The sequence below is a fragment of the Heliangelus exortis genome, chromosome 21 (assembly GCF_036169615.1).
Source record: "Heliangelus exortis chromosome 21, bHelExo1.hap1, whole genome shotgun sequence".
Classification (NCBI taxonomy): domain Eukaryota; kingdom Metazoa; phylum Chordata; class Aves; order Apodiformes; family Trochilidae; genus Heliangelus; species Heliangelus exortis.
The window spans coordinates 10644270-10664920 of record NC_092442.1 but is presented as its reverse complement, the minus strand read 5'-3'; the positions used below and the strand labels follow the sequence as shown (position 1 = coordinate 10664920).

At 49.7% G+C, this 20651-nt stretch overlaps 1 protein-coding gene and 1 long non-coding RNA gene across 12 annotated transcripts in view; one reads left to right on the top strand and one right to left on the bottom strand.

Moving 5' to 3' along the window:
- The window catches only part of LOC139805960 (uncharacterized), a 163820-nt gene extending 158365 nt beyond the window's left edge, over positions 1–5455 (top strand). The window contains exons 5-6 of the long non-coding RNA XR_011730063.1: positions 4049–4262; positions 5058–5455. This is a non-coding gene — a long non-coding RNA (uncharacterized lncRNA). The remainder of the gene's footprint in view (positions 1–4048; positions 4263–5057) is intronic.
- Positions 5456–6127: 672 nt separating this feature from the next.
- RAP1GAP2 (RAP1 GTPase activating protein 2) overlaps positions 6128–20651 on the bottom strand; it is a 47597-nt gene continuing 33073 nt past the window's right edge. For 9 of the 11 annotated variants that reach the window (XM_071764979.1, XM_071764970.1, XM_071764972.1 and 6 more), the window contains 21 exons: positions 20527–20571; positions 20133–20165; positions 19633–19842; positions 19075–19178; positions 18461–18539; positions 18204–18257; positions 17587–17670; positions 16634–16734; positions 15887–16016; positions 15621–15776; positions 15406–15477; positions 14933–15019; positions 14708–14842; positions 13055–13192; positions 12569–12687; positions 12147–12260; positions 11550–11667; positions 11307–11433; positions 10058–10137; positions 9915–9953; positions 9667–9782 (listed from right to left, as the gene is read on the bottom strand). In XM_071764979.1, the coding sequence (XP_071621080.1) occupies positions 9945–9953; positions 10058–10137; positions 11307–11433; positions 11550–11667; positions 12147–12260; positions 12569–12687; positions 13055–13192; positions 14708–14842; positions 14933–15019; positions 15406–15477; positions 15621–15776; positions 15887–16016; positions 16634–16734; positions 17587–17670; positions 18204–18257; positions 18461–18539; positions 19075–19178; positions 19633–19842; positions 20133–20165; positions 20527–20571 (1995 nt within the window). In that variant the 3' untranslated portion in view covers positions 9667–9782; positions 9915–9944. Of the gene's footprint in view, positions 9783–9914; positions 9954–10057; positions 10138–11306; positions 11434–11549; positions 11668–12146; positions 12261–12568; positions 12688–13054; positions 13193–14102; positions 14369–14707; positions 14843–14932; positions 15020–15405; positions 15478–15620; positions 15777–15886; positions 16017–16633; positions 16735–17586; positions 17671–18203; positions 18258–18460; positions 18540–19074; positions 19179–19632; positions 19843–20132; positions 20166–20526; positions 20572–20651 lie in introns of those variants that run through there. The other 2 variants (XM_071764971.1, XM_071764977.1) reach the window with 2 other exon arrangements.

Here is a 20651-nt window from a genome sequence, read left to right as displayed (position 1 = left end):
CCTCCAGGAGAGCACTCTCTTCAGACACAATACTGTGTTTATTGACACCCCTTAAAAATTGCTCCTGTGTCAGCAGCAAACCACTGAGTCTTTACACAGGAAATATGAACAATTGTGTTGCATTCCTAATGCTTTTACTTTGGTTAATCAAAAATACCTGCCAGGAAGACCTCAAGCAAAGCAAAGACAGAACAAATTCAGCCAAACTCAGCCCAGTCTCTATTTCTCTGCCTGAGGGATGAGCATGCTCAGGAGGAGATAGGTAGCAGATTGGGGCAGAGTCGGGGACAGCCATGGTATTGCCTGGATCAAGCATGGCTCAGCATCAGCAGCTCCCTCCTTGCTGGCACCAAGAGGAATTATCACCTGTCACTGTAAAGGACAGTGCTGAACAGACCAGGAAAATTCTCTGCCACCAGGAGTTTTACACTCAAGCCATTCATTCGACACATCCTCAATGCCTGCCAAAACACTTAAATTCAGTTAAATGCAGGAATAAAAATCTCCGCCCTCTGTTGCAAGCAAATCAGCTTTTCAAAATAATTTCTTCAGGCCTTTAGTATTCGTAGCCCCCAGGGTAACTGGTGACAGAGGTATTCCCCTCTGCTCTTTGCCCAGCAGCTGCATTTTCTAAGGCAGATCATGGAAGCTGCAGCTTTTGGCAAGTGTTTTCTATTTCCCTTTTTCATTCCTCCCCTTTCCTTTTTATAGCTTTCGTCTTCATTGCTGTCTCCTATCCCTAAGCACTCAAATAGCAAATCAAGGTAAGAAAGAAGACATCTGAACAAACTGCTTCTCCTGCTTTACAAAATAAACTCTAAACCTCTTAAAAGTAGCTCTAAATACCTTATTTTAATACAGTGCATGCTAAGGGAGGAACTACAGCACCACTTAAGGCACTTCTGGTGCCTTAGGCATGGCAGAGAAATCCATGAAGTGCTTTGGCAGTGGCTGTGGCGGTCTCCAGCTGTGGGCAGGAGAGCAGGAATTACTCCTTCATGTTGTCCTTCTGCAATGAAAAAGGGGGAATATGCATTGAGAGGATTGTCTCCATGATGACAGCAGGGAAGAAGCAGGAGCTTTCCTAGAAACTGCTGGGTATGGTCAGAATGAGTGCAGGAAATGAGGCAGTTGGGGAAAAACTTTCTCAATTATTCATCTAGAAGAAACAGTTGAAAGCCATTTCTGAACCAAGGGGCAGCAACAGAATCTTCCTTGGTAATTAGGGAAGTCACTATCCATGTTACAGACTGATTTGAAGACCTGATTCCATTTTAAAGTCAAGGGTATTTGTCCTTCAGCTAATGACACCAGCAGAAAGTCCCCAGGCATGCCGTTCCCAAACCCCCTTTGCTGCCTGGCCTCAGGCCTCTCGACAGACCCCACCCACACCCCTTTCTGAAACAGCAGAGACAGCAAAAATGACATACAGCACCAAATGCATATGGCACCAAACTCCACATCAAGTCATCTGAAAGCAGCCCTGCTCAGTAACTGAACCATGCTGGGTTACAGCAGTGGAAACCTCACTTCAGTTAATACAGCTGAAAAAGTCTACAGCTAAATATGCTTTCCAATGTCTCTTGTTATCCAGCAAAATAATCAGGAGAAAGCCACTCTCTCTTGCATTGCTGAACCTGCTCACTGTTGTCATTTCTTGTTTGGTAGGAGCTTTCTGCAGAAGGAGCCCTATCTTGTACCTTGGAAGTATGATGCCTATGAAAAGCAAGACAAAGACAATTAATGCATGGCAAGAGAGACAGCAAATTACCACTCCAATGTTGCTTCTGCAAAGCCATCAGCAGCACAGTGAGCTGCTGTCCCTTCTGCATCATCCTCGTTAGCCTCAACTTTTGGGCTGTGACAGTTTCTATTAGATACTAATTAATCTGCAGAACTCAGACATATTTTTAGTATGTTTTGGGATAACTTCCACTAGCCTTTGCAGCATGTTCAAGAGCTCTGTAAGTACAGGCTGGAAAACCCCAACACGACACAGGCGGACACGGCTGCTGCTGCTTGGGGTGGGACCAGAGCACATGCTGCACGCCTCGGGAACCCTCTCCCCAGTCACAAGTCACCCTGTGAATTAATCCTCTACCAGGGGCTGAACGGAACCCTTAGTAACTGGGAAAGAGAGAATGCTCTATATTGTGGAGAGAATAACTCTCTGACAGGACCTTATTCTCATGCAGACTGTTCTGTAAAAGGTTGTGCTGCCATTCCTGAGTTTCCAGTGCCGCCTTCTGTACAGAAGAGGAAACCTCTGAGTTTCAGGAGCTCCAACGAACGAACTGGAAAATTCTTCCCCACCCACGTGGGAACACAGTCACTACCGAAATTAAATACTGAAAGATTTACATTTTCAGTAGCTCAACAGCATATTGAGTTGTGAGCTGAAGACACCCACATGTGCCAAAACCTCCTAATTTTACAGAGAAAGTACATCAGCTTCACTTTGTGTTTTCCATAAATTCATACAGCCTTGGGATGTCATGTAATGGATGAGAGAAATAAACATCCATTATTATTAAAAAAAAAAATATCGAATTGAAGTATAAATCTGGCTATAAATATCAAAACCACTTGTTAAATAAATTCAGGGGACTGCAATTAAAGTATGTGAGCAGGGAGAGCTGTTTTCCTTCTCAGTGTCATCCTGAGTCTCTCCCCAGGGAAAGGTTTGAAGTGATTTCCAGTTCCATTAGATCGACTGCACAGCACCCTGCCTGTGCCTGGGGAACCACACTTCATCCTCAAATGGCTGACTCTATCCAGCAGCAGGTACAATAACTACTGGAAACATTTGCCATCAATAGTGGGTTTTTTCATATTGTATCAAGGCTACACAGGCATTAAATACAAAAATCCCTAAGTTGGATTTTCTTGTCCTTAGTTCCAGATTTAAATATTAAGAACAAACCTTTTTTTCTTCCTAAGCTGCACAAAGCCATCCATCAGAGCTGGAGCTGTGGCCAGCAGCAATGCTGGGATACCCCAGTATTGGCAGTGGTCAAACACAGCTTGGACCAGGCTTTGGGTGACCTGGGTTAATGAGAAAGCTGTCCCTGCTGGAGGCTTGAGGGGCCAGGGGGCTGGAGGAGATGACTTTTAAAGGTCCCTTCTGGCCCAGACTATTCTGTGATTTCATTCTTCATTCTACTTTCCAAGAGTGGCTAGAAAATTACTTGATGAGTTACATTTAGGAGGTTTTCCAATGAGTACTGTTCAGCATGATTATGTGCTATGTACAGACTTTCATTAAAAAGACAGACAAGGTCTTATCAGCCTCCCTAATAGATGTACCACACTTTCCTGCCAGATCCGATAAGCCCTAAAGATGATTCAGAACAGCCTTAAAACATCTAACCACTTTTAATCAGGGCTGGAGTGACCCAGCTTTCCCAGCTCAGGCTTTATGCAGCCATAAAATTCATTTGCAAAAGCCGTCTGAGTGCTCTGCTCTTAGTTCTGTGGCCTGGGTTTCAAGAAACATGTAAAGATTTAAGTTTTCAGCGAAGTGAGCATCTGTAGAACTGGGGCAATTACAAGGGAAGCGATCTCCGCCTGGGAAAGACTACCAAGGAAAGAGGTAAGTTATTCACTGTGTTCCTGATGTGCATTGTCACACTTACCTGGGAACACTTGCATCGAGTGCCTCAGTGTGGCATCAAGCAGTATCACTTACAGCTGCTCTGAGTCTGCTGTACCAGAGACTTCAAAGTGCACGGTTAGATGAGATTTGTCTGTTAGGTGGCTGAGTAGGGGGGATTCCCATGTTTGGAGGAGTGTTCCAGGCTGATGTTAGGGATCAGCTGCACTGTAACATCAAGGGAGAGCTGGAACTGAAAGAATTAAAGTCTCAAGCAAACAGCTTATGCCTTATAAAACACACAGTGAGAAAAATCACTCCCAGGTAAGAAAATCACTTAAGCCTATAGATAGTTGCATGTCCAAAGAAAAGTATCTTAATTCAGTAAGTAATATAGTAATAAACACCAAGAGATAAATGCTGTAATGATTATTTATATTTTCCTCTTATGCCTAGATTGATGCTTGATTGGATTCTCCATAGTTCATAAGAAAAGAAAAAGCAGCAAAGCTTCAAAGTGCCATTCATCATCTCTATGTCTATAGACAGAGCCTAGAAAATGAGGTCCTGATTGGAGCATCTCCAGTTCAAAATTATATGGAATGAGACTGAGCTGTAAAATTGTATACACAGCATACTATAATTGCAACTATTGCTGGAATAAATTATGGCGAGTGTCTTAAATATTCTAGGTCTGAGCTGAAGCAAGTTCTTCAGCTAAAACTAGAGGAGCTTCCTGTCCAGAAAACGTAACAGTCTATAACTATCTGTAAATCTATAAATTAAATAGCTCCAAGCCAGAGACCAGTCAGGGCTCAGAGACCTTTTGGGGAGAAGAGCTGCAATATTCAGGTTTGAATTTCACCTCTGAGTACGGGTTCCAGGAGCTTAGCACTGTCAAGCACATAATTTAAGGATTTGGTCCATTTCAGCTATAAAAATGAACAGTTTAGCTCAATTACTATCCGCCAAATCCTCTGAAATCTGGATTTAAGTGGTTGTTTCCACAACACTCACGGTTTGTTTAAACTCTCAGACTGAACAAAGCTATTCTGGCTGAAAAGTTTGTTTTGAGTTGTTTTCCAGTTGTGTGGAGAATTTGAGTTTCCTTCTCACCAAGTTTTAGAGTCCTGATTCTTCGGGCAACTTTCCAAATTCTGGCTGGAATATTCATCCCTTAATTCCTAGCTTTGCCATCTGCTGGCTCTAGAGAAGATTTTGGTAGCTTTAAGATGTCTCAGCTGCTTGTTTAACTGACAACACTGTCTCATGCTATTTAATTTTAAAGCTTAACTTTTTAAACCTCTCAGTAGCGTGGGCTTGGGGCGTTGTGGGTTTTTAATTATTTAAGACTGACAGGAGGGGTGCTCGGCTATGTATAAAACTGTGTTTGGTTTTGTTTAATGATGGAGACAGAATATATGAGCTGAGAGGCTTAGCAGTGTGATGTATTTTCACTCACCAGGAAAACCCACTGTCACCATCAGTGTTACCTTCCTGTCACTGGTATCCGGGCAGAGTTGCTCCAGAAGCTGAAGGCCTCCTGGAAGGTCCCTGGTGTCATGAAGAACGTTCTGTCCAGAAGCCACCAGCAGATCAGCACTGGCACCTACAGCTCCTCCTGGTACCTCCTGCTCAGAGGATCCCTGAGGGACAAGGGCCAGAAGTACACATGCTGGGTCAATCACCTGAGCTTGCAGACCCCCACCAGAGAAGTGAGACTCATGCTGCCTCCTTTAGCCACCATCTCTTTCTTTCTCTTTTCCCTGCTCCAGTGCAGAGCCCTGCCGAGGCAGTAGAGTTTTTTGTTTGATAACCAAGAATAATTTTTACACCAATAAAGATTTGATCAGAGAAATGGAACTTTTTTAGGGCTAGTTTCATTCTTCATCAGCCATTCCTGGTGGAAAGCAGCAGCTCGAGCACTGCCCAAGCCCCGTTCCAGGGAATTTTTTTCCTGACAAAGGTGAGTATTTTAGTCTCACAGGTACAAATTAACAGGTTTGTTCCGCTCATCACAAAATGTTAAAAAAAATGTTAATAGCTTTGTGCTTCACTCAGCCTGGGCTGTGGGGAAAACGTACGAGAAAGCTACCTCCAAACAATACCAGCTTGTTCTAAGTGTCCTGGGAGGAAGAGATCTGGGAAATGAGAGGGATTTGAAAGGTGCCTGAGGAGCTGGGGAGACCAAGGTAAACTGAGCTGGTTTACACAAACTGAATTGCTGAATTGCTGCCTGTTCATTTCATTTGCCACACGGGGGCCGGCTGCTGGCAGGGACCAGTTTATGCAGAGCTTTATGGGGCACTAATTCAGTTCCAACACAGCTCTGTGTACACGGTTGGGAGCATCAGCAAAGATGTCCTGATTTCCACCCACTTGCTCTCTGAGCCCCTCATGCTGTGGCTCTCCTGAGCTCACCCAGATCCCCCCCAGGAGTGGCTCAGCCCTTTTGCAGGGCTGTAAAAAAGATCCTTGCCTGTTCCCCAAGACCTCAGTCTTGGCTTTATGGACATACATAATGTAGTACACATATGGACACAAAATATGTTATTTATTGTGAATTTTGCAAAGACACATTTAAGCAACAAAATATACATTTGTGAACCTTTAGTTTTATACATAACAAATACAATCTGCTACCATAGCAATAAATTAAATGTACATTATTTACAACAGACATAGGCCACCAGCAACTACAAAGCACTGCCTCTCTACATAAAAAATAAACTTTGTCAGATACATTTCTTCAAGATTTATCTTCACTCTATAAACTCTCTTCACATTCTAATGATATAGCTTCAGCATTTCCCTTTGCAGGATATGTGCAGTGCTACATTCATTTAAATCATAATGAAAGCATGCTGTGGGATGGGGGAAATGATGGACCCTGCCAGCTCGAGGGGAACAGGAGCTGGAATATTACAAAGCAACATGCAAGGTGGGACCTGCAGAGGTGCTGAGCTCTGGCCAAATGCATTTACCAGTGCTAAGCACTTCTCACAGCCAAGCCAAAGGCAGCTGGGAAAACTCAGCCCTGGTTTATAAGTCCACTCATGCCAGCAATGTATCCTGGCCCCTTCACCTGCCATTTCTAAAGACCCTGAAAACACTGTAAAGAAACTGAGTTTGTGTTTGGGATCCCTGCTTCCTGCTCAGAATGAAGGGAGGGGGAGGAAAAAAAGCACACGCACACAAAAAAAAAACAAAAAAACCAACACTTTCACATTGTGCTTAAGTGTAAACCTGTACTTGACTCAGTGGGAGTTCCAGAGGATGCCAGTACCTAAGTGCTTTCCTGAACAAAAGCCTGTAGAAGCAGAGCTCTGCACTTCTGTGTCCCTGTTCTGCTGTGTGCTTGAAGCCTGCAGAAGGAGCAAGCAAGGGACCAGGACCCCAGTGAGAAGGGGAGGAATCCCCTGCCATAGGAGAGGCCCCCCCAGGCAGTCAGAGCTGCCCCAATCTCCCCCAGCCACCTTTTGGAGCCCTTCTGCTCCCTGAGCAAAGTCTCTTCTGAGAGCAGTAGAAATTGTGTGCATGTAGAAGGTGGGGATCAGAAAGGAAAATGTACTGCCCAGTCCTTTTAGTGTCAGTTAAGGATCCTTTCTTTTATACACACACACACATCTATATAAATCCATTTTATATATGTATATATGTGTGTGCTGCTTCCAAGCACAGGCCATTTTGCAGTCTGTAAATATACAGGAACCCCTTTACCTGCTGCTGGAGTGCAAAAGCCTCTGCAGTTTAACATGATGGTTGGTCAGTCCCCAGCACTTCCAGGGGACACTGTGGGGGCTGGAGGAAGCATGCCAGGCATTCCCAGGCAGGAACTGCACTGGAGCCAGCAGGCAGGAGCTGGGAAAGACAAGTCCAAAGCACTTTCTCCCTGGAGCTTCACATTGTCCTGTTAATCCCATTCCAATAATTCTACAAACTAATCCAGATCAAAAAGGACAGTCACAGTTTCAAGTAAAACAACAACCAAACCCAAAAATGAAAAAACCCAAAACAACCAAACCTGCTAACAGTAGCCACTGCACCATCTGCTGAAAGATCTCATGGAGATCAACACTCATGCGAATGACGTCTACAGAATCAAGCAACTTCTCAGAGGCAAAAAGCAAAACCAAGAACAGACCCTCAAGGTAAGTCATTGCACTGGTCAGTGTTTATCTGCATGGCGTAAGAAAACCAGACCAAAAGCTTTTAGGAGGAAGAACCAGAGGTGGGTTTCAAAGTGCTACTAAAGCATCATCAGACAGAAGTGCTGAACAGCAAAGTAAGGGGAACCTGAGACATCAAGAGCGAGCTGGGGACTGGCTGCGCACATGGTGCTTTGCCTCTCCCAAAGAAAACCTCACAATTTAAACTCTGTGTAAATACAACTCACTGAAAGCAAGAGGGAGTGTCCTCAGTGGTGGTTACTGGTATTCACTGGTCCTACACTGGGGAATTAGTGCCTGTGAAATTGTTCTCTGCCTCGTCCTCAACAAGTTTTCCTCCTTTAATGCCATTCCTCTCCTGTTGGGGCTACTGTCTTTTCTTTCCAAATGGATAATGACCTTCTGAGCAGGAGTACCCACCTAGAGCTGGTGGTCAGGCTGTGGGTGCCATGTGGACCCCATGGAGCAGAGCTTTAGGTTTGGCTTTGCCCTGCACTAGGGGGAGGCAGCAGGAGCAGGGCAAAGGGTGGTTTGCTTCTACAAGCCCTTGCCCCCACCAAGAGGAGCATCCTGGCAGCAGCTGCAGCCCCAGACAGGTCCTGGACCCCTGTGGCTGCACCAAGTGGTGCCTAAAAGTGGCTACCAGCTCCAGCTGTGCCCCTGGCAGCTCCAGCTGGGCAAGGTGAGCTTTGGCACTCCGAGTCCACGAGGAATCACGAGCTCAGAGAACTGCCTTCACTAGAGATTGAGAACCTTATGCCATGGGGGAATTTGCAAAGGTCCCAGGTGGCGCTAAGGGGGGAGCATCTCTGCAGTTTTGTGGTGCAGCTTTCAAAAACTGACATGGGAAACCTATGAGAAATGTGAAATTCATAGACAGACTTCAGTAAACTTTGGACAAAGATCCATGAAAGAGCAGAAGGATTTCTTGGCATGTCAAAAGAGGTATTTTTTTAGAAAAGGGATTTAGAGGGGAGTCAGCCTTACAGAATTCATAATCTTCATCCTTCAAGACAAACAAAAGCACATTCAAAAGCAGAGGGACAGATTCTGTAAGGGCTGGAGCAGCCCAACACCACCCAGACCCACGGAGTTTGAGACATTGGCTTGCCTGGCGATCCAGCCCAGAGGATAAAGCAGAGCCACCAGGTGAATGCACCATGAGCACCAGCTCCAGTGTTTAGATCTACTACAGCTTTAGCTTTGGTTATTCCTTCCCAGGCCTGTGCTCAGGGTTCCAGGCAGGGAATAGTGGGGAGGCTGAATAAACCATTTCTCAAGCTGCGCTGGTGACTGGCTCGGCTCCTCCAGGGCTGGTTCACACACCCTCCTCTGTGCCAGAAACTGAGTAAGGAGAGAGTAAGGATGGAGTGAAAGGCTGCATCTGCCCCAAAAGTTTTGTCATGTAGGCAGGGAGCTGTGGGGGGACACCGAGGGGGAGCTTGGGAGCTGCTGCAGCCCCCAAATCCTCCCAGGCAGTCCAGGGAGGACTTTTCCCCATTGTCCCTGCCCAGAGGGGATCAACAACCAACGATGGGGCAGGGAACTTCCTGGGGATGAAGCAAACACCTAATTTTGCTTTTCCAAAACCCAAACAATAACCCCATTTCCCCACTGATAGTTACAAATAAAGCATGGAGGCACCTGAACAGTGAGGGGGCCGTCCTGCTCCCTCTGCCCGAGGGGGCCACAGCCCAGCAGGGAGGGGGGGATGGATGGCACCCACAAAGGGGCAGCAGGCAGAAGGTGACACAGTTGCAGTGACAAGGAGAAGATGTGGCCCTTGGCCACGTGTGTGCCAGGCAGCCAGGGACATGTCTCCTGCCGTGGAGCAGAGGGAGGACTTGGGTGAGGGTCACCTGATGGGAAGCTGGCACGTCCCCTCGGGCCAGGGGTGCAGGCGAGGTGAGAGCTGCTTCCTGCCACAGGGGTGCAGCTGGGAGGGGACGGCACCACACAGCCCACCCTGCAGCTTCCCACAGGATGTTGGCGAGTCTTCCCTTTGCTGAAACAAAAATTCTCTGCAAAGAAGGAAAGGATGAAGCTGTGGGAGGCTGTGGAAGGACACTGGCACTTCTGCAGTGTCTGGAGAACACACACTTGGCTCAGAGCACACTGACAATCCATTCTGCCCCACTGCCTCTCACACTCACCTCCCACACGTTGGTGACCTCTTCGTCCTGCTAGTGGCTCTACAGGAGGAACAGAGCATGAGTTGAGTTGCACAGAAAGGCACAAGAAGCAATAAAACCCCTTCCCCTACCTGACTGCCCCCCAAAAGCTGGGCAGCACCTACCGAGCTGGAGCTGCTGTGGCTGAGCTTGTCAAAGCGAAACTTCAGGTTCGACCTGGGAGAGTTTCTGTTCTTTGTATCTGCTGAAGAGGGGAAAAGCAAAGAAGAAAAATAATAACCTTCAAACAAAAATATTTGCAGAAACTGTAGGGTTGACTGCAGCTCGCCAGCCAGGCACTTCAATAGTCTGTCATGAGCACCACCAATATTTAGTCTAGCTTGGCTGAATGTTTGGCAAAATCTGTACATTAAATGCTTTTGATGGAGCAAATTGAGACTTAATTACATTTCAGAGTCTTTCTACTGGAAATGCCACTGAAAAGGCTAAAAGAAATGACTGATCCATATAATGTATGGGTGGATTTCCATGTTCTTGGCAGGAAAGATACAAAATAAACTTTAAACATTAAAAAGGGCTGCTTTAATAGTTCAGAAAATCACTAATGAAGCAAGGAGGAGGACCTGTGGGGTGCTGAGATAGAAAAAGCAAGGCTGCCAGACTGCTCTCTGAATCCCCCCCCACTGCACCCGAGTATGGAGCTGCTCGGGGTGGGCTTGTGCCCCCCCCCCGGCTGATCCATCCTGTTGGTATTTGGCCCACGGTGCTGCCTGAGGAACTCAGCTGGGGTAATATGTGGGCACGGGGCTGCAGACATCCCCCAGCGCACCATCACCGCACGACGCACCACCAAAGAGCCCCTTGCTGCCAGTTTTACCCCTGCTGAACTGCAGCTCGTGTTGCAAATCGCCCGACTGAAACGGATGGAGTCGGCGGCAGAGTGAGTTAGCAGCAGGGGCGATGTACCCAAGACCGGGGGAAGCTGCTTGTTTATTAAATAATTGGTGAGTCATGGCTCAGTCCCTGGAGACAGCGAGTTTCCACGACTACTGCACATGCCTGCCAGGGGGAGGGAGGAAACAAAGCCGCAGCAAAAGCCACCTCTGCGCTCTAATTTAGAAGGGAAACAAATTCCCCGTGAAAATACAGAAGACAGGCCCATGGGGCTGTCTCTACAGATCAGCCCCGTCAGGAGGGGGGTTTCGGGAGGAGCAGCCCGTGGGATGTCTGTCCCGCCAAGGCCAGCGCGGCCGCTTCTCCATCCCATCACCTTCAGCACCCACCCGCAGCCGCGTCAATGACGGAGAGGGGACTCCTCTATCCCAGACCCCATCCCCACCCACCACAATGGGACCCCGGGAGCTTCCAGGGGCTCCAGCAGCCGAGGCAGAGGCGGTGCTTCCCGTCACCCACCTGTGGGGCTCCTGCTCATGATCACGGGGGTGGCCGCAGCCCCCACGCTCGGGCTCTCGCTGCCTGGCGAAGCGCCGTAGATAAAGACGTCCTGCTTGAAGGGCGAGGCGGTGGACGGCTGGCTGCCCTGCAGCGGGAGAGAGCAGGCACGGCTGGCTCACTGCGGACACCTCCCCCAGCCCCATCCCTGCCCGGGGGGCGAGCAGGGCCGCAGGGTCCCGGCCCGGGCGGTTCGGTGCCTACCACGCTGTCATATTCCTCCAGGGTCTCGCTCTCCCCCGCTGTGCTGCTGAAGCTGCTGGTGCTTGAGGAGGACCGGGAGATGTTTGACCTCCCATTCTCTTTCAGCTTAATGAACGTCCTAGGAAAGGAGAAACAAAACAGAGGACAGGCGGTTGTCACTCAGGAAGCCCTCAGGCTGTGACAGTGGGGACAGACCCTCCCGCACAGCCCTGGAGCAAAGCAGCTGCCACAGGGGCAAACCCGGGTGCTGCTGAGAGCCACCATCTCCAAGGGCATGGGACAAAGCAGCTGGTGGGTGCTACCAGCAGAAAGTCTGGAGCAGGTGGACTGCCCGTGCAGGGAGGGAGAACCACCACTGGCATCCCTAGCTCCCTTGTTTGGACAACTTCTGCCAAATACTGCTCTTGGCTCTTCTTCCTCTTTCTAAACATGGCTATTTTCAAACCTGTGCTCATGAATCACCAGAATCCTTTTTTCATCCCTTAATATCAAACTTATTTATAGTAAAACTTTAGTTTGACAAATTTCCTGATGGTCTGTCAGCTGTGGTGTCACTTGAACTGTGGTTAGAGGAGGAGTGGTCTCCTGCTGGTTCACCTGTCTTTGTTGGGGCATATTTCAGGGGAGCTGGGGTTGGATGAGGTTTCAGATTTCATCTCCTGAGAAGAATGTCCCACATCTGGTGTCTTCTGAGCTCCAGAAACACTGTCACTGAGGGCAAAAAGGGACAAGTTGCACAAGTTATACAAGAAACTTAAACAGGATGGTCAAATTATACTCCCCAACACCACATGCTACACTGTAAGAGTACAGATGGTCTCTGGATACCACTACTTTGATTTAAAACAGAGTGAAGGGATCCAAGACACCATCCTCAAACACAGCAAAAGCAGCTCTCCTTGCTGTCTTGTGTGGGAAGGGGAGGGAGTGCCCCAGGAACAGCCTCCAGCACCCACCAACAGTTCTCTAATGTTGAACACACAAAAGGGGTTTTAATCCAAGTTACCAGTCTGACTCACCACCTTGTCCTGTTCTCCACCTGGCTCTCAGAGCTTGTGTGCAGGCGGGGGAACAGCCCCGAGCGGCGCTTGATGGGGCTCCTGGACTGGTTCTTGGCAGCAGCTGCTGGAACAGGGGGCTGAAAGCACAGAACAGCCCAGGCTGAAGAGCAAAGCTCCTTCCTAGAAGCCTGTAAGACTAAACATCCTATAAGGAATTATGTTGCCTGCAGCTCTCAGCCTGTGCATGCAGAAAACATGTAATGCCAGAATTTCCTTTATATATTCTTTGTACTTTAGGGCAGAAAACCCCAGGAAGCTAATCTTTGGGTCTTCCACTAAGCAAACCCAGCCTGAACACAGCACTCAAAATCAAACCTTCTCCTTGCCTGTACACTCATTGCCTGAACAGGGAACTGCCAGACCATGCCAATGAAGCACAGTGCCCTGCCAGGCTGGGGTGGGAGAAAGGGACAGCAGAACATGGGAACATGTGGCTGCACTCACCGAGAAGGTGGTCTTGGTCACCTCGCTAGTGTTGTGCACGATGCCCCCACTGAGGCTGCCTGGGATGCTGCCACCATGGTGCTTCTTCTGGCTGCCCACCATTGTCTCCATGGAGTGGCTGCGCACCCGGATGGCTCTCTGCAACCAGAGGGGACAGGGCACAGCAGGTCATCACCACCCCATGCAGCACACGCCCAGCCCCAGGCTCCCCCTGGGCCATGCCCTGCCTGGTCCTTGCCTCAAGAGCTGGCACACACCACCAGCAGTCCCACCAGTAACCCCAGCCATCACTGGGCCAGCTCTGAGAGCAGCAGTGGCATTGTGTGAGGCCAGCAGAGTTGTGCACACTGCAGCAGAAATCTGCCACAGATCCCAACACTCTTCTGAGTGCTCACACAGGACCTGAGCTATTTTTAAAGTCAGTTGTTGTCCCGAGTGCTTACAATACAACCATGAGATCTTTTGAAAGTCTGGCACGCATTATGAAAAGCAGCAGTGAAATGCACAAGTTAAAAAAAAAGCCTATACTAATCTTTTAATTACTGTAGTCTCCATAGCAACAGGAGCCCGAACAAGACTGCGATCCCAGTGTGCCTGCTACAAGGAAGTTTCTTTTTCCAGCTCTTCCTTTGGAATTGCTGCCATACCATGTGCTGCACCATGGCCAAGTCTCTTCTCCTCCAGCCTCCTGAGGCCATCTCAAAGGAAAGAGCATTTGGAGGGGACAAGCCACCCAGGACCAGATTACTGCTGGCTCCAGGAACACTGAGCCAAGGGCAGCCCTGCCCCTGTCCCTGTCTGGGGGAGCAGGAGCTGCAGCCCCAAGCTCTCACCAAGTCCCAGCTTCTGATGGGGACCACGACCACCGCAACAGCCCCTCACTGTCCCCTCCAGCCAATCCAGGAACAAAAACCAAGCAAGACTCCATCAGACCTCATTTATTAGGGCCAGCAACTCATACAAAAGTGACAACGTTTGCAAATGGCAGTCAGTGGCTGGTGCCCTGCAGGCCATGGAGCCCCGCAGACTCCGCACCCTCCTGGGGGTTGCCAGGGCGGGAGGTGAAGGCACCTCCTGCTCACCAGAGCCCTGCAGGCTCTGCTGCCCTCAGAGCAGCTGCTCCAGCACCACAGGGCCAGGGAGAAAGGGCACAGGGGAACGGTGGGGACGGGGATGCTGTCACCACCTCCTCTCTCCAGACAACGCGTGGTGCAGTCCGTAGGCCAGGACACAGCCCAGCAATGCGGCCCCGAATCGGCGGGGTAGACACAGCCCAGCCCGGAGCATGGAGCCCACCGCCGGCCCCGGCACCCCCTGCAGGGCCAGGAGAGCACAGTCTGCCTTCTGGCACATGCCAAGAGGGTTATTTAGCATCACCGCCTCATGCCCTGAACACTGTGACCCAGGACTGCTTAGCAGCTCCACTTCTACATGTCTCCAGGTGATGACATCTGGCAACATCACAACCTTGTCACCTGTTCCTGCTTGAGCTGGGACCTGCTTGGGTGCACACCGGTGGTGGTGAGCTCCTACCTCCTTCCATTGCTCTGCTCTCAGGAGCTCCTCTCATCCCCCAGCATGGACCACCCACCCCTGCCACTACAATGTGCTATGCCAGCTCAAACTCTGCTGTTGGCCAGGGCTGGCGATTACCTTGAAAGACTCCAGAAAGCCTCCATGACCCCCGTTCTCCAGCTTGTCCTCCTCAGGCCCCAGCCCCAGCATGGTCTGCGTGTGCCCGTGGAGCTCATCGTGCAGGTTGTCCAACAAGGCTGCTCGGGTGCGGTCCTGGAGGGCAAGAAAGGCCTCACCAGGGATGCCGTGGGAGGGGGCAGCAGCCGGTTACCCCCCCAGGCAGGGATGGGTGTGCAGTGTTACCTCCAGCTTCGCAAATTTGTCAGACTTGCAGCAGGCGTTCTCAGCATTGATGAGCTTGGTCAGCAGGAACTCCCGGAACTCGGGGCCCTGTGGGAGAACCAAGGTGAAAAACATCCACTATCATACAACTCTGCATATTGCTTGTCTTGGAGCTTCACTGACCCAAAACCTGAGCTCACAGCACCCTGTAGCCCCCTCCAGATACGGAAGCATTGGTGGAACCCCCACACAGGATGAGGGGGTGTGGGGCCATCACCTCCTTACTGACATGGGTGCCCCAGGAGCAGAGCCTTGCATGGGTTACCCCATGCCCACCCCGCCATAAACCCCATGGGCCACACTACAAATCATATTAAACACACAGAAGTTTCAAAAGTGACATTTTTCCCAAAGCAGGCGTGCATAGAAACATCTTAGACACACATATCTAGATTTTTTATGGCTTGGAACATGCTTCCCATCTCAGCTCTTACCTTCTGGAACACTGGAGGGCTGGGCAGGGGCGGGCCAAAGGAGGGCACATCTTCCCGGGCAGTGACAGACACCTGCAGAGCCAGGAGAGACATTATTCCCCAGGGTGCAGCGGGGCAGCCCCAGCACATCCATCCCTCCCCCCAGCCCTGCTTTCCCCAGGGGTTAACCCTGCACGGCTTTCCACACTCATTCCTTGTGGGTTCTGGTTCCTCACCTTGTAGGCTGGGTTGTCTGCCGTGGGGTTCTCCACCTGCACCACGATGTAGGCATGCAAGAAGTTGGAGGCGATCATGTCTGGGACAAATGGAGTGTTCTCCTCTTGGAAGATGATGGCCACAATGTCATTTCCAATGTGCCTCTTCCTCTGGAGCTAAGAGGAGAGGGAAAGCAGGCGGTGGGGAAAGCCTCTGGGGACACAGGGCTGGGCAGCACCAGCACATCCCACTCAGACACTTCTGCATGAGGAAGCTCCTCTCTTACCTGTTGTGTGTCTCCTTCGGTAAAAGGCAGCTTTGTAGAGACATGAAACATTATCTCCCTGTCCCTGAACACCGTGTACACAGACTCCGCTCCCGTCTGCCCATGGCTGACATCCAGACCTCCTCGAAAACTGGAGACCAAAGGAAAGGTGGGGAGAAACAAAGAAATATTAATTGAAAGCTTAGCTGAGATCACTGGTGTCAGTCAGGGGACAGGGTGACAGAACAGACAAGCTTGTTTATCTTATCTGGTAGCAAGCACATGGGAAAGAACAAACCATGTGCCATGTGCTGCGACTAAGTGTCATGGTCCCCAGTCTGAAACTCAGGGTGTGTGGCAGAGCAGTGCCGGGGTGGGCTGCCCGTGCCTGCCCCTTACAACCCTCCCCAGTCACAGGGTCTGCCCATCGTGATGGTAGTGACTGCCCTGGGGGACACCGTGGCTGAGTCCGTGACACCAGACAGGGCACCTTCCAATTCCAAGCTCCTTTCACCCATGGCTGAACATACCCAGATTTTCTCACACCCTTAAAACTCCAGGAAAAGAAGTTTTTCTCTCTTGGAAGCTTTTTTTTCTGGAAAACTCCCCCAGGTTTGAAAAACAAGCCAAAGCTATATTTGCCTCAGCTCTGTACATCCCGCTCATGAGCGAGATGACTCCTGTTCTCACACGATAGATATTTTTACACAAGACATGGTCTCTCACTAAATGTATTTGTAAAAAAATAATTTATTTTATTTAACTTACCCTTTGAAGTCCTGGAGCATTATGGTATCTCCCAGAAAACTTAAGAAGTTCTTAAAGGCAGCACTCTCTTCATTATTGCCAAACAGCTCCTCCTCTTGGGTCTGCAAAACATGAGGCACATCCTTGGAGCGACCCAGCCCTACCTGCTCCCAGGAGGGGGTCTGGCCATGGCTTTTACCAGGTGTCTGTCACCCCCACTCTTGAGTGAGTGGGACGAAAGCCACCATCACCCGCAGCCACCAGGCACCGTGACAGATCTGAGCCCCTGGGGACCTCCTGGTGCTGCTCTTCTGTCACGCTACAGGTGGTATGGACACAGTGATCAGGGACAGCACAGGTAGCTCTAACATGAAGGGTCCCTTTGGAATGCACATTCTGTATCTCACCCTGCTCTGAGCATCTTCTGAAAACCAAACCTTGCTACCAGCAAGAACTGCCTCGCAAGAAAGAAACTCATCCTTAATTATGGCCTTGCCTGAGTTACTCAATTCAAAGCAAAATGCAATACGTAAAGATAATTAGAGCACCTCTCAGAATAATCTTTGGTGAGTTATAGGACTCGGCTGCCTCCATGCTTCTCACCCAGAGTCCCCCAGCTAATTACAGCATTTTCAGCAACCACATACCCCCATAGCTTGCAGTCCTCCAAGACAAGCTTAACTGTTCCATCATCTAAACATATCTCTGATTAAAATACCATGCCTGCTAAAATCCATTTTCACATCCCCTTTTCCCTACAGCAGCCTGTGGGATGCTTCGCATACTGCATTTTTTCAGTTACATCATTTTTAAATGAGTTGGGGAAACATCCGAGCAGCAAGACACACATTATTAGTGAGGACACTCGTAACATGACATGTCGCACGAGAGGATCAGCTGCAGGGCTGACTGTGTGTTTGTGAAAGGCAGAGCACCAGCAAGTGGGGACACAAGAACAGCATGGGAGGACCCACCTGCCGGAACTTCTGATAGATCACACCGAACTTGAATGTGTTGTTGACCTCATGTTCATCATAAGACACTATCATCTGGGATGCCTGCAGTAGAACAAAATAGAAATTAGTCCATTTAGTAGTTCAAAACCTGAGATCCAGAGGAGCAAACCCCACTCGTGGCTCCACTTGGCATGTTTGCCATCACCCATAGTAGTGACCCACCTGACCCACCTCTCTGGGTTTCAAACAAACCTCAAGGCATCAAACCAAGATCCAGGCTGCTTTTACAGCCCAGAGATGGTCGCCTTCCCCTCTTTCCCCACCATCTGAGCACAGATTAATGTCAAAGTAACATCAATCCTTGGTGGCCAGCTGACCATAGGAGATGGTGGCCTGCACGTGCCATCAGATGGCCATTGGCTAACCTGCTGCCCAGGAGCACATGTGGCACCTGCAGCCACCACGGCTCACATCCCCTTTGTGGGCAGGTACAACGGCAGAGCACCAGACAGATGCAGTACAAACATCCCTGCTGTGGGTCAAAGCAGCCCTTGGATCTTGCAGAAAAGGGCAGAATGAAACCATTCTGACCTTCACTGATGAATACGTGACTGGCTCAGGGCAAGTTACCTCACCTTGGGGTACAGAACCGGGTTAAACTTCAGCCCAGAGGCATCGTCACAGAAGGCCTGGGGCAGGAGGAAAGAGCAGTCAGTGTTGCCACAGTGTCACACACACCACCTGCCAAGCAACCCTGAACCTGAGAGCCCAGGCACCGCTGTCCATCTTCATCCAACGCTGGCCAACACCACCCAGTGTCACCCAATGCCACCCAACGCTGTCCAAGGCATCTGCTTTGTGGCAGGTGTCCCAGTTTATCCCAGAATTTTACCTTTGCAATCTGGGGGATACTGGGAAGCTTGCTAAATCCTGCCAGGGGAATCCTTTCATGCAGTGTCTTCACCTTGGACCTAACAAAGAAAGAGAAATGAGCAGGTGTTGGGCAGTGCCTAAGGCAGAGCTGCCCGTGAAGCCTCCCTGCGAGTACACGGCGATGCTCCTCCGGCTGCTGGCAAGGAGGTGCTGCCGAATTTGTTGAGCCTGGTTAGTAAGCAAAGGCTCCATTTTTCTTCTCATTTCTGCAGCTCTTAAAATATTCATAGTTTGGAGGGAAGTGACACAAGGGTTCAGCTGTGCTGGGTGCTGTCAGCTTACAGGGGATAGGGAGAGATGTGACTGGCATTATCCCGTGTCACAGAGAGCTTTACACTCAGTTTCAGTGGGTTTAGCAATGGATCAAAGGCTCGTGTTTATTATCAGGGTTCAGGCAGTCACAGCAAAAGGACAATGCTGCTGCTCCCCACTCCAGCCCGAGCCCCCCTGGTGTGACAGCCAGTGAGCTGCCAGACCTGCTCCAGCATTTACAGGAGAAACAAAACAGGAATAAAGAAAAAATATTTTGTTAAACAAAACTCTTTTTTTGTTTTTTTTTTTTTTAATCCATACCTGAGTATAATCCTTAAATATTCAGTGCCATCTGCCTCCTCACACTTTATAGAAAGGATCAGATTTCCTAGGCTGCTGGCTGTACAATAAAAATTTAAATGATCCTAAAAATAGAAAACAGCAGGTCAGCAGCAGGGGAGGCAGCTTGCCGATGGCAAGGACATTGCCACCAACAGCCAGGAGCAGGGGACTTGTCTGCCACCCCAACTCCCTCCTACGCCCCTCTTCATGGGCTTTAATCCCTCTGCCCATGGACTTTACCCTCTGCTCCCAACTTTGCTCAGAGGGAGAAAGAGGATTACAGGGCTGTGACCATGCCGTGTCCCCACGTTCAGTCAAGCTGTGGGTCCCCACCAAAGGGGTGGGCTAGGAGCTGCTGTGCCCACCCTGTGCCCTGTGTGCATGGACATCAGTGCCACACCTGATCAGCCACCAGTTCTCTCCTCTTTTTGCAGTGAGGGAAGTTGCAAAACTTGCCCATTTTGCTTCAATTTTAGTTTTTTTTTTTTTCTTGCAATTTTCAGCTGGCTGCTTGCCCCCCATGGCAGGGGCACCCACCTTCCCCAGGAAATGCTTCCTATAGGCTCTGGCCTCTCCCTTGCACTCCAGCTTGTAGCCATAGGTGCTGGGGCTGAGGTTCTCCTCCTCCTCCTCACAGAAGCTGCTGTCAGATGAGGTGGGCGTGCCGAGGTTCTCTGGGTCCTCAATCCAGTACCCCCCGAACTGGGGCAGGATGATCAGTGGGTACGGGCTGCCCTTTTCCAGGATCTGCAGGGACAGGCACCCAAGAGCACTCAGGCAGCATCAGGGGGTGATGTCAGCCATGTCCTGACCCCCCACTGCCCCCTCCCACAGCAGCCCCCAGCCCCTCTCTGAAACCTCCTCTCTCTTCTAGAAGGGGACATGGGCTCAGAGGAGAAGCAGCATCACCAAAGTGGGGAGGGAAACATGCTTAGCATGGCTCCTCTCAGGAACTAGATCACCACCGGCTCCACCCTCATGGGCACTTTTGGCACAGCACTGGTGGGAAGGTGTCTGGGGAGGTTGGGGGCACCGACCTCATCGATGCTGGGGTATGGGATGTAGTCCTCCTGAAAAATGGAACAGAAACACCACGTGTGACTGCCTGCTCCCCACCAGCTGTCCCCAGAGCCCACAACCCCACATGCCCAGCCCTGTCTGTCTCTTGGTCCCCACCGGGCTTGGTGGCAAAGCCCAAGCACCCCACACAGCTCATCACAGGAACACGTGGGCTGGGACATAAAGCTGGATTAGGGATTTACAGGCACCGTGCTCTTTTTTCACAATTCACTTAGTGCCTTGTTTTTAGATAAAATTTAAATCCTTTTTAGTCTTTCAAGTAACTGTCTCTGACAGTGCTCAATAGAGCTCTGAGATAAGTGGGGACACTTGAAAAAACCCACACCAGAAACAAAATATAACAAAACAAACCTTATGTTTTTGGCTTCCAGCCCTCTGTTCTTCAAGTTTTGGTGCCTGTTTGGACCAAAATTAATAGATCAAATAATTAAGATGTTTTCAACAACACAGGTGAAGCCACAAGGGTATTTTGTGAC